The sequence below is a fragment of the Triticum urartu genome, chromosome 7A (genome assembly GCF_056163025.1).
Source record: "Triticum urartu cultivar PI428250 chromosome 7A, HENAU_Tu73, whole genome shotgun sequence".
Taxonomy (NCBI): Eukaryota; Viridiplantae; Streptophyta; class Magnoliopsida; order Poales; family Poaceae; genus Triticum; species Triticum urartu.
This window is the reverse complement of record NC_141879.1, coordinates 4,798,291-4,811,830: the sequence shown is the minus strand read 5'-3', so window position 1 is coordinate 4,811,830 and position 13,540 is coordinate 4,798,291. Positions and strand designations below refer to the sequence as shown.

General features: G+C 41.9%; 1 protein-coding gene across 1 annotated transcript; it reads left to right on the top strand.

The window, feature by feature from the left end:
- Nucleotides 1–9,525: 9,525 nt before the first annotated feature.
- On the top strand, nt 9,526–12,804 carry LOC147956720 (protein ACCELERATED CELL DEATH 6-like). The gene is made up of 3 exons (XM_087535647.1): nt 9,526–10,316; nt 11,242–11,801; nt 11,977–12,804. Exons 1-3 carry the CDS (start codon nt 9,566–9,568, stop codon nt 12,649–12,651), a joined length of 1,986 nt encoding a protein of 661 aa, XP_087391773.1. The 5' UTR covers nt 9,526–9,565; the 3' UTR covers nt 12,652–12,804.
- Nucleotides 12,805–13,540: the final 736 nt, after the last annotated feature.

Here is a 13,540-nt window from a genome sequence, read left to right as displayed (position 1 = left end):
CTCTCTCTCGTGTTCTTGATTTGGCACAATCTTGATGTATCGCGAGCTTTGCTATTATATATAGTTGGATCTTATTATGTTTCTCCCCCTCTACTCTCTTGTAATGGATTGAGTTTTCCCTTTGAAGTTATCCTATCGGAATGAGTCTTTAAGGATTTGAGAACACTTGATGTATGTCTTGCATGTGCTTATCTGTGGTGACAATGGGATATTCACGTGATCTACTTGATGTATGTTTTGGTGATCAACTTGCGGGTTCTGTAACATTGTGAACTTATGCATAGGGGTTGGCACACATTTTCGTCTTGACTCTCCGGTAGAAACTTTTGGGCACTCTTTTGAAGTACTCTGTGTTGGTTTGAATAGATGAATCTGAGATTGTGTGATGCATATCGTATAATCATACCCACGGATACTTGAGGTGACATTGAAGTATCTAGGTGGCATTAGGGTTTTGGTTGATTTGTGTCTTAAGGTGTTATTCTAGTACGAACTCTGTGATAGATCGAACAGAAAGAATAGCTTCGTGTTATTTTACCACGGACTCTTGAATAGATCGATCAGAAAGGATAACTTTGAGGTGGTTTTGTACCCTACCATAATCTCTTCGTTTGTTCTCCGCTATTAGTGACTTTGGAGTGACTCTTTGTTGCATGTTGAGGGATAGTTATATGATCCAATTATGTTATTATTGTTGAGAGAACTTGCACTAGTGAAAGTATGAAGCCTAGACCTTGTTTCCTAGCATTACAATACTGTTTACGCTCACTTTTACCATTAGTTACCTTGCTGTTTTATATTTTCAGATTACAAAAACCTATATCTACCATCCATATTGCACTTGTATCACCATCTCTTCGCCGAACTAGTGCACCTATAGAATTTACCATTGTATTGGGTGTGTTGGGGACACATGAGACTCTTTGTTATTTGGTTGCAGGGTTGCTTGAGAGAGACCATCTTCATCCTACACCTCCTACGGATTGATAAACCTTAGGTCATCCACTTGAGGGAAATTTGCTACTATCCTACAAACCTCTGCACTTGGAGGCCCAACAACGTCTACAAGGAGAAGGTTGCGTAGTAGACATCAAGCTCTTTCCTGGCGTCATTGCCAGGGAGGTGAGTGCTTGAAGGTATATCTTTAGATCTTGCAATCGAATCTTTTAGTTTCTTGTTTTATCACTAGTTTAGTTTATAAAAGAAAACTACAAAAAATGGAATTGAGGGTGCCTCATATGCTTCATCTTTTTAATATCTTCCATGAAAATAAGGATTCCGATAATTGTGCTCAATTGCTAGAGGAAGAATGCATTAAAATGTTTGGCACTAAATCTTTGAATGACTAAATATTTGAATGATGAGCATGATTGCAATGTTGTTAGTATGAATTCTTTGAATACCCATGATGCTAATGATATGCAAAGCCACAAGCTTGGGGATGCTATGTTTGATGAAGATGATATGTTTAGTCCCCCAAGTTTTGATGAGCAAATTTATTATGATGAAAGCATGCCTCCTATTTATGATGATTATTGTGATGACATGTATGCTATAAAGAATAAAGATAAGCATGAAACTTGTCATCATGATTTTAATTTTCAATTGGATTATGCTTCACATGATAGTTATTTTGTTGAGTTTGCTCCCACTATTCCGAATGAGAAGATTTTTGCTTATGTGGAGAGTAGTAAAATTTCCATGCTTGTGCATCATGAAAATAATGCTTTCTGTGCTGGTTATATTGTTGAATTCATTCATGATGCTACTGAAAATTATTATGAGAGAGGAACATGTGCTCTTGCACATTGCAATAATATCAAGTTTCCTCTCTATGTGTTGAAATTTTTGAAGTTTCACTTGTTTTGCCTTCCTATGCAAGTTGATTCTTGTTCCCATAAGTTGTTTGTTCACAAAATCTCTATGCATAGGAAGTGGGTTAGGCTTAAATGTGCTAGTCATATGCTTCATGATGCTCTCTTTATGTTTCAATTCTTATCTTTTATGTGAGGATCATTGAAATCATCATGCCTAGCTAGGGCGTTAAACGATAGCGCTTGTTGGGTGGCAACCCAATTTTACTTTAGTTCTTTGATTTTTGCTCCTGTTTAGTAATAAATAATTCATATAGCCTCTGGTTAGATGTGGTTTTATGTTTTAATTAGTGTTTGTGCCAAGTAAGACCTTTAGGATAGCTTACGGTGATAGTTGTGTTGATCCTGCTGAAAATCAGAAACATACGCGCCCAGTAAATTAGTTTTCATAATTCACAGAAATGTGCGTTTGATCTGATTCTTTTTTCTCTGGATTGTCACACACATTTCTCAGGTTTTCCTAATTTGGTAGGATTTTTCAAGTTACATAAGTATTCGAGAGTTACAGATTACTACAGACTGTTCTGTTTTTGACAGATTCTGATTTCTATGTGTTGTTTGCTTATTTTGATGAATCTATGAGTGGTATCGGAGGGTATGAACCATAGATAAGTTGGAATACAGTAGGTATTCCACCAATATGAATTTATAATGAGTTCACAACAGTACCTAAGTGTTGGTTTTATTTTCTTATACTAACCGAGCTTATAAGTTTTCTATTGAGTTTTGTGTTGTGAAGTTTTCAAGTTTTGGGTAAAGATTCGATGGACTATGGAATAAGGAATGGCAAGAGCCTAAGATTGGGGATTCCCAAGGCACCCCAAGGCAATATTCAAGGACAACCAAGAGCATAAGCTTGGGGATGCCCCGGATGGCATCCCCTCTTTCGTCTTCGTTCATCGGGTAACTTTACTTGGAGCTATATTTTTATTCACCACATGATATGTGTTTTGCTTGGAGCGTCATTTTCTTTTGTTAGTATTTGCTTGCCGTTATTTAGAATAATGTTTTGCATCTTTATTTTCAATAAAAATGTCAAGGATAGCCTTTACCATGCTTATTTTGCAAGTATACATGTTGCTGTTTCGAAACAGAAAGTTTATCGCTGTTGCAAAAATTCCCTAGAAAAGTAAGAAAATAATAAAATGTTGAAACTTTTTGCATATTGAGCTCTGATAAATTTGCTACAGTGTGGTGGAATTTCATAATGTTTGGAGTTAGGGAAGTATGGATACTCTTGCATTCTTTACAAACTGTACTGTTTTGGCAGATTGCTGTTATGTTTGCATTGTTTGCATATGTTTGCTTGTTTAATGATTCTATTTGAGGATATGAGTATTAAATATGCAGATACATTTAGTATGCAATGTTGAATAATAATTTTTGTGATTTGCTACAGTAGAGAATGATAAGGTTTTTGCATTGGTTTATACTAACTTATCTCATGAGTTCTTGTTGAGTTTTGTGTGGATGAAGTATTTGAGATTTAGGAAGACCATGATATGAGAGGAATTAAGGAGACACAAAAGCTCAAGCTTGGGGATTCCCAAGGCATCCCAAGATAATATTTCAAGAAGTCTCAAGCGTCTAAGCTTGGGGGTGCCCCGGTTGGCATCCCACCTTTCTTCTTCGACAACTATCGGTTAGTATCGGTTGATCCTAAGTTTTTGCTTCTTCACATGATGAGTGCAATCCTTGAAATGTCATTTTATTTTGTTTTGCTTGCTGTTTGAATAAAATAACAAGATCTGAAATTCTTAAATGAGAGAGAGTCTTCACATAGGTAAATAATTATTTAACTACTCATTGTTCTTCACTTATATCTTTTTGGAGTAGTTTGTTATTTACTCGTGTTCTTCACTTATATCCTACTCCCTCCGTTCCATATTACTCGTCGCTGATTTAGTACAACTTTGTACTAAATCAGCGACAAGTAATATGGAACGGAGGGAGTATGAGTAAATGGTTGAATGAATTTAATATCATAAATCTGAAATTATATATGTTTCATATGCGTATCCCATGGGGATTAATGACTTTACATATAAGAAGTAGAGGTGGTAAATTTCTTGAAGGTTAGCAAACATTGTATTGGTCACTTGAACAATTCATGAAAGAATATTGAAGGAAGAGAGATTTGACATATAAACATACTATCTTGGACATCTTTTGTAATTGTGAACACTCATTAAAATATGACATGCTAAAAGGTTGATGTTGGACAAGGAAGACAAAGTAATGGGTTATGTTTTCTTATATCAGAAATAAAGTATATTGTCATGGATTGCCCAACACGTTGAGCTTGCCTTTCCCCCTTATGCTAGCCAAATTCTTTGCACCAAGTAGAGATAATACTTGTGCTTCCAAACATCCCTTAAACCAGTATTGCCATGAGAGTCCACCATACCTACCTATGGATTGAGTAAGATCCTTCAAGTAAGTTGTCATCGGTGCATGCAATAAAAATTGCTCTCTAAATATGTATTATCTTTTAGTGCGGAGAAAATAAGCTTTATACGATCTTGTGATATGGAAGAAATAAAAGCGACGGACTGCATAATAAAGGTCCCTATCACAAGTGGCAATATAAAGTGACGTTCCCTCACATTAAGATTTTGTGCATCCAACTATAAAAGCGCATGGCAACCTCTTCTTCCCTCTGTGAAGGGCCTATCCTTTATTCTTGTCTTTTACCTTATGCAAGAGTCATGGTGATCTTCACCTTTCCTTTTTACATTTTATCCTTTGGCAAGCACATTGTGTTGGAAAGGTTCTGATATATGTATATATCCAATTGGATGTAAGGCATCATGAACTATTATTGTTGACATTACCCTTGAGGTAAAAGGTTGGGAGGCGAATCTATAAGCCCCTATCTTTCTCTGTGTCTGATTAAAACTTTGAACTCATAAATATCGTGTGAGTGTTAGCAATTGTGAAAGACTAAATGATAGTTGAGTATGTGGAGTTTGCTAAATCAAAGCTCTGACATAGACTCTTCCTGAAAATAAGATGAATTGTAATTGTTTGATGACTGATAACACGGTTTGTTAGTTTTCAAGAAAGTTTATGGTCTATGCTTTAACTTGTGAATAGTTTGTTACTTGATCATGAGAAGCTTTATGAGTTGAACTGTTGTTATGATATATAATGATGCTAGAAAAGGTGATTGAAATTATGAATGATCAAACTTGTGCACCTGCTAGCATTCACACTTCATAATTATTTCTTTTATCATTTACCTACTCGAGGACGAGCAGGAATTCAGGGGGCCCATTGCAGCGAAAGTCCGCAGCGGCTGAAGCTTCAGCAAGGATGGCTCGCAACGTTGGACCTAGGCGGCGGGCACCGAAGTCGAGAGTGGAGGCAAAGGCCACGGCGGCTCAGGCGGCGACTTACGGCGAGCTTTAATAAAGACGATATAACCGCAGCGGCAGCTTGGTCGACGATGGCTGCTTTGAAGCGGTCCGGCGGGTCAAGATTGCAGTGAGAGCGAGGCGGCTCTCGGAGATCCGTGGCGAGGCGAGCGCAACAACAGAGGCGTGGCAACTTGGAACAGATACACGCGATCTTCCTCTCGGCCTCGGCCATGCGCAGCAGCAACGACGGAATTTAATCTCCTGTTCGGACTCGACGGGTCGTGTAAAATCGGCGACGCACGGAACATCAAACCCTAAATTCCCTGATCTTGTTTTTGTATATGCCACTGTTGATAATTTCTTTGATCTTGACTGATGAACTATTAGCTGATGTGAATCCTTCCATGCTAAATCTGTCCTCACCTGAAAAAATTGCAAACTTCTCGATCCCTCAGTGAGATCCCTCCAAGAACTCAACACCACCGTGCGCAGGCCCCACGGTGGGCGTCAATTGTCATGGAATTGTCACGGCAGATGTCCTAGTGTGAGGACTTAGTCATGTAGCCAACGCATCTATGTGGTAGCTTGAGAGGGGTTGATCGGGATGAGAGACGCGAGGCGGATCAAAACACACCACAAGGATTTAGACAGCTTCGGGCCCCAGGAATCATCATCCGGTAAGAGCCCTACATGTTGTTTGTGGCTAGATTTCATTCTGCTCATGAGGGAGTCGCCGCATAGCCGGCTCTCCTCTAGTTGTGTCTAGCCTTAAGATTATTCAACCTTCCCTCTTGGGGTGCCCTGCCCCTTCTTATATAAGTTGAAGGGGCGTGTTACATGTAGAGTCCTAGTCGGATTAAGGTTTAAACTATTCTGACTTCTCATCACGGGCTTCTCTCCACGGGCTTCTTAACGTCTTGGGATTCTTAACGTCTAGAGCTTATTAACCCCAGGCGACTCTGTCTGCCGGGTTATAACTATCTGCCGGCTTACCACTTTCTGTCGGCTTACCACTATCTGCCGGCTTACCACTGTTTGCCGGCTTACCACTGTCTGTCGGCTTATCACTATCTGTCGGGTTATAACTGTCTGCCGCCTTACAACTGTCTGCCGGCTTACCACTGTCTGCCGGCTCACCAATGGGCCTCCGGCTAGGCCGGGTCATCAGTGAGTCGTCAGTCCTCGGGTAGTTTACCAGTGAAATACCAAGTCCCAGCCGGGTCAAAACTCCGGCCGGGTCATACCGCGGGGTATATCCCCGACACAACCAGACAACATGTAGTTTTTCTACCTAGTGCAATACAGACAACCAAACACTGGGTAAATATTGCTTCCTTGATGTAGACAACCTAGATGCAGGAAACCAAACTATGTGCAAATGATGGTTTGGCATGTTTTACCTTAGGCAGGTTCAACTGAGACCCACATGTAGACGATGCTGACTTGGCAGGCTTTCCAGACACACAATGCTCCACCAAGGGCTATTGCATCTTCCTCGGTGCCTCATTGATGTCTTGGTCCTCAAAATGGCAGCGCACCATGTCGTGTTTGAGTGCGGAAGCAGAAATATCATGTTGTGGCCAACGTCGTTGCCGATTGCTACTTAATCCACCAACTTCTCCACGACTTGCACGCCGGCATCGACTAAGCAACAATGGTCTTTTGTGACAACGTCTCGGCTGTCTACCTCCCCCAAAACCCCGTGCATGCACAAAACACAACAAACTGGGCATCGACTTCGTTCGAGAGAAGGTCAATCTTGGTTTGTGCACCATGCACATCCCGACCAATCAGCAACTTGCAAACATCACGACTCAGGGTTACATACTAGATTGTTTGAGGATTTTTGTTCCAGTCTTTGCCTAGCTCCTAGGAATTAGTTGGCGAATTAGTTAGTTGGTTCAGCCATGCATGGACTTTTTTTGAAAGCAAATAATACTTTATTTCTCATATGATATTCATGTTATTTACAAGTAAATGAGAAACAAAGTCATGGATCACATCATCCCAAGGACCCGAAGATCTAGCAATAAAAGAATGCTTAGCTAGCTAATCTGCTACCTGATTAGCTTCTCGAAAACAGTGTTTATGTAATATTTTAGCAAAGTCTATTGCCAACTGCTTGCATTCAGAGACCAATGCAACGTCGGGTGTTAGATAAGAGTCCATTTGCTAGATATCTCCGTCGCAAACGAGCAATCAAATTCAATCTCCACATTGTTGCACCCCAAATTTGCCAACAAGTATATTCCATTTCCAATTGCCATAAGCTCTGCTGAATCAACATCTCGGATATGCGGAAGAAACCAAGTCGCTGCTGCTAGAAAATCACCGCGTTCATCGCGCATGGACTTCTCTATATAGACTTTTATGCGTTCGGCCTCTTCCCGTGTCTCCGTTTCTATAGTTTGGTATGTATTGAAACCATACCAAAATATTATGGTATATATGGAAACCGAACCATATTTTAATTTCATGCCGTATTATTTACCAAAGTATTGATATTGTATGTACCAAAAAACCCTATTTACCAGACCGAATAAACCGAATATTCAGAGTTACCTGAGAGCGACGTGAGCGACCAGACCAGACTCAATTTCTGTATGATCAATCTGGGAACTTTTTTGGAGGTCTGAGTGCGCAGATGCCAATCGCCATATACATTGCAGACAGAGGGTGGGTGCAATCATGCATGCCATTTCGATATGGCTTGCTCTTCATCTTTGGTATATTTTCTCTCTTTTCCTTTTCTTTATTAAAAGGTACGAGTATGGTAAGACTAGGAGTCTTCACTTGAACCTCTGCTAGACGTAAAGATAACTAAAGCATCTATCGTCTAAGGTATCTAGCTGGACAGAAATTTTGTCACCTTGAAGACTGTTATGAAAGACAGAAATCCTGGAACATCTATCGTCTAAGGGATCAACCTTTTGTTCTCTCCAAGAAACCTGGAGCTACTATCGTCTAAGGTCGTAGCTTTATAACTTTGATTTCAGCAAGCAATATTTAAAACAAAATACTAAAGTGAGGTAAATGGTCTTTGTCTCATCTAGAAGAAAAATTACAAACGATATTTCGAGTGCGGAGAATTGCAGGCTGCTGATCGGGAGTTATGCTATGGAAGCTACAACCGATGAAGACAAGAGCCTTTGGTTTGTTTTGTTTCAAATTTTTTTTGGGTTTGTCTTCGTCCCAGGGCTTGAAGGATGGAGAGAGAAAAACTAGAAGGCTTCAGGGAATCATGCCAAAGAAGCTGCAACACGGAAGAACTAAAGAATAAATCTTTGCTTGGTTTATTTGCCTTGGTACATAGCGAAAAGGTTGGCAAGTGGAAAGCAATAGAAGAATCCTTTTGCTTTGGGTTTTGCTTGGTCCCAGGGTTGAAGGATGGAGAGAGAAAAGCTAGAGGGCGTCAGGGATCATGCCAGACAAGCTGCAACACGGAATTCAAATGAATAAATCTTTGCTTGGTTTTTCTTGGGTTCCCAACAAAGATTTAAATAGCCGGCTATAGAGTTGCTATAGTGCTTTGGGCAGGGTGTCGCTAAATGGTACTCGCTGCTATTCCGATAAAGTTATGAAATAGCCGTTTATAGCGGTTTTGGAGGACCGCCGCTATTTAGAATATATAGCCCGCTATTTGACATAGCCCACAGTTTGGAGCAACGGTTACCAGCGAGAAGGTTGGAAACAAGGAGCAGCAACCATAGAACGATCACTTATTTGATTTTTGGTTTGTTCGAGGTGACAAACTTTGCGAGAGAAAAGCAATAAAAGACATGTGGAGTTGTGCCAAGGAGCACCTGGATGGGAAGATCAAAAGAAAAATAAAAACCTTCCTTCGTCCTTTGAGTACCAGGAACTTGGTGGGATAAAATAGGATTAGTGTTGAATGACGAAATAATAGCAACATAGGGAGTTGACGGTTTGTGTCGATGTTCAGGCAGATTTCACAAGAATCTTCACTCCAAATAAAATGGTATAGCAGTTAGATAAGACTTACTTATTTATTATCTAGATGTGGAGAGGTAGACGCACCCAATATAAAAAGACTTGGTTGTGATCCTCAAGCCCGCAAGAAGTGCCTGTCCTACGATGGACCTTTTGCTTTAATAGAACGTGGCCGCAATCTTGTGCAGATTCGTCGATGGATTGGCATCCAAAGCAGATGTGTCAAGTCTCGTAAATATCTGCTCTTAAACCTGCGGTGCAAGATTAAGGCCATGCATCTCTGCTATATATATATATATATATTTCTTCTCAGCGACCACCATCCTACTCCATCTATACCATTCCCTACTCCTCCATACTGTCGTACGTGTAGCTCACGTAATGGGTATAGTGAACATAGAGAAAACTCCCAGCCTTCCCAGCAAGCCGAATGAGGGGTTCCAGCTGCATCATCCCGAGCTGCTCATTGCTGCGGCGCATGGCGACTCCGATGAAATAAAGCGCCTTCTTCTTCTTCAAAGGGAAGAAGAAGATGCAGCGCAGCAAGTCGTCCTCGACGTCGTCGAGGATACCATCACCGACGACATCGACAAGCCAGCTGCAACGCCCCCCTCAGAAGCGGTCACCGGTGCAGGGGACTCCATCCTCCATATAGTAGCGTCTAGTGGAGATGGAGATGAATTCTTGGAGTGTGCAACCGTGATCGTTGGCAAGGCCAATCACCTCCTCAGCGCCCCTAATGGGGAGGGCGACACCCCCCTGCACTGTGCCGCCCGGCTCAAGAATGCTAGGATGGTCTCTCATCTCTTGGCTCTGGCAAGGGCCAGGGACGGCACCGGTGATGATGAGAGTGTGAAGGCGATCCTAAGAATGCAAAATGGGGAGGGAGAGACAGTGCTGCACAAAGCCGTCCGCGTGGAAGACAAGGACATGATCCGCGAGCTACTGTCGGCGGACTCACAGCTAGCTCGTGTTCCGCTGACCGACCGCGCCTCACCACTGTACTTGGCCCTCTTGCTGGGTCACAGGGACATTGCAAAGCTGCTCTTCGAGAAAGACGACGAGCTGTCTTACTCTGGACCGGACTGCCAAAACGCCTTACACGCAGCCATACAGTGGAAATGGGGCGAGGGTGAGTACTCTATATATATATATATATATATATATATATATATATATATATATATATATATATATATATATATATATATATATGTTTCTTTAGGTGTTTACGTTTGAAGTTTCTGATGTTGTCATAGCACTTAATTTGCCTCACTTCACACATGTCACAAGATGTAGTGTTTCTTCATTTTAGTGTGACTTGTTGAAAACCCGTGCATTGGCACAAGATAGCAAATGCTCCGGGGAACCAAAATGCCTCCCCCTTTTGTAAGAACTTTCTCCCTAGTAGCTGTTCTCTCCTTTTTGTCCATGTTTTTTTGTTTGTTTTTGTTTTCACATATCAGTTGACTCCTGATTGACCCACACAATTAATCCTTGTAGTATCTTAACATGTGCTTCAAGGCTATGGTCGTCGAGGACTTTAATTTGTATGCATTAATTGGTGTTTTCCATGATGATTATCTCAAATCACTTGATAAACACAGCTAGCATTACTTGTCTTGCTTGTACAAGATACTCTCGATTACTCGGCGGCCTCGGTTTTTGTTCTTCAAAAGTAGAACTTATGACGTATCACTCGTTCTAATTTAGATGATGGAAACCCTTGTTGCTCGTAGGATATATTGAAATAGTTAATCATTTGATCAAATTATTAAATAGGAATACGGAAATTCCTTGTATTGATTAATATTCTACCAGTTTTCCATGTATATTTTAGAAATTACCATCTTGATATACTAGGTCAAGATATATATATATATATATATATATATATATATATATATATATATATATATATATATGATGTAGAGATGGTACAATGAGGAGAAACCAGAAAAATTATCACTTGACATCACAAAGAAATTAAGTTGTGTGTAGCGTCGCCACTGGTTTGAAGTAATAATGATAGCTAACCATTGCATGCATGCGTGCAGAGGCAATAAAAAAGCTATTGAAAAGGAACAAAGATCTTACCAAACAAGCAGACCGACCCACCGGACGGACGCCACTTCACTACGCAGCATTATTTGGGGAGACAAGGGTGACCGAGTTGCTACTGGAGGCCGACCCATCTCCAGCGTATCTGCCAGACAAGAATGGGTCGTTTCCCATACATCTGGCTGCGTCAAGCGGCCAACCTGGTACTGTTCTGGCCTTGCTACAAAAGAAAAGGTGCGGCCCTTACTGCGCCCAGCTACGCGATAGCCAGGGCAGGACTTTCCTCCATGTCGCCGTCAAGGATGAAAGGTGCGATGTGGTCAAGTACGCTTGCCAAGAGCTGCGCAAGACTATGTTTGCATCCTCAGTCATGAACATGCAGGACCACCAAGGAAACACTGCGCTGCACCTCGCTGTTGATGTCGGGGATGTATATATAGTCCATGCTCTGCTGTCAACACCAGAGGTTAAGCTAAATCTAACCAACAAGAAGGGAGAAACCCCATGGGAGCTTGCATCCAGGTACAGACAAAAAGAGACAAACCGCAGCTATCGGGTAAGCTATCTATACTATTTATACTCCTATCAGTTTTTCAGTTACACACACACACACACTCTTCCACGGACTTAGCTAGCTAATACTCCCTCTGTACCACAATACTTATTTCCCCAGCTACAAGTATTGTGGTACAGGTAGAACTAGTCATGTATTTTCTTTTCTTTCATTGCAGAACCCACGGTCTAGGATAAACGGGATGTTGGTCACTGCCGCCGTTTGGACTGATTCCCCCCGGATGAATATCTTACCGAGAACAATCCACAACAACGAAAAGGACACATCACAGAGCATCCTCGACCGCACGCAGATCATTGGTATCGCCTCCGTGCTCATCACGACGGTTACGTTCGCTGCAGCCTTTGCAGTGCCAGGTGGCTACCGAGCAGACGGCACGCCGTTGCTGGCTGGGAAGTACGCCTTCGACGCGTTCGTCATGGCCAACACACTGGCATTCATCTTCTCCAGTGGATCCATCGTCCTTCTCATGGTCGCAGGGTTGGGCGCAAAGCTACAGGAACGCATAGTCTACTTGGTCCTCTCCGAAATTTTCCTGGCTTGTTCCGCTAGGTGCCTTGGGGCCGCCTTTGCGTTTGGGATGTACGCGGTGCTGGCTCCGGTGGAGCGCACTAAAGCCCTCCTTTGTTGCTGTTTTACGGCTTTCGCACTCCTGGCGTTGGAAGCCGTTTGGGGCCTCAATGCGGTGACCATTTTTTACCTCGACAAAAGAGTCCTGGCGAGGAGGTTTCGTACTACGAGGGCAGGGTGGAACTTTGCAGTGCCGGTCCTAGTGCTTCTCATGGTTGAACTCTCCCCATACATTATCATCGCCCTCTCTGGTCTCAAATAGAAGACGGCATTGACTGACCTGGAATATATGGTTTTGTGTGCCCCGCCGCGCAGACACAATATATATCATCATCATCGCTACCAAATTGTATGTATGTGACACTAATATATGCATGTAGAGGCAGAGCCTCGTATTCCCAGAGGTTGTATTCTCTTCTCCCTGTAACAAACGATCAATGGTCCTAGTCCAAAATTGTACTCTATGTAGTTTGGTTTTGTTTTCTAGCAGTGATACCGGTTTGCTTTTCTGTTTTTACATGTTGCCAAAATAAAACCTGTCAAGATCAAACATGCATACCGTTTCCGGCACCCCTCTTGCTATCCCGAATCCATTGATCCTTCATCATATAGTTATTTAAATGCATCTCCTTTTTGCATCCCAACTTGCAAGCCTACATAGATCATGCCAGCGGCCATGAGCCGTCGTCTAGAGTTCATGCTGACGCCATGTCAGCGGCCAGAATACATGCCAGCCTCCGAAAAAACATCACAGAGTTCATGCTGGCGCACTTGCTAGCGGCCGGCACACATGCCAGCACACAGGAAAATGATGGAGTTCAACCACGCCATCTCAACCATGGTCATGCCGGCAAACTTGCTGGCCAAGAAAAAGATGGCGCTCTCCGCCATAGATCCTCGTCATCGAACTTGACCATGTCGGCCTGCATTTTCTCGAACCAAGGCCTCTTATAAGTGGCATTCTTTCAATACGGTTTTATCACCTCGATATATAAATTGAATGAAATGCTCTTTATCAAAAAAAACCTACAATAAATGGACACATTGAAATTCCCAATAATTATTCAGCAAACCATATACTAGATCGATTATGAAATATGAGATACATTGCACAATAGCTCTAAAAATCTAAACATACCCACGGTCGCCTA

What these genes read in the sequence shown, in the direction of transcription:
- LOC147956720 (XM_087535647.1), top strand. Translation starts at nt 9,566, where the DNA reads ATGGGTATAGTGAACATAGAGAAAACTCCCAGCCTTCCCAGCAAGCCG. An exon ending in ACAGTGGAAATGGGGCGAGG is followed by an intron (nt 10,317 to 11,241) that starts GTGAGTACTCTA and finishes GCATGCGTGCAG; the next exon opens with AGGCAATAAAAAAGCTATTG. An exon ending in AGACAAACCGCAGCTATCGG is followed by an intron (nt 11,802 to 11,976) that starts GTAAGCTATCTA and finishes CTTTCATTGCAG; the next exon opens with AACCCACGGTCTAGGATAAA.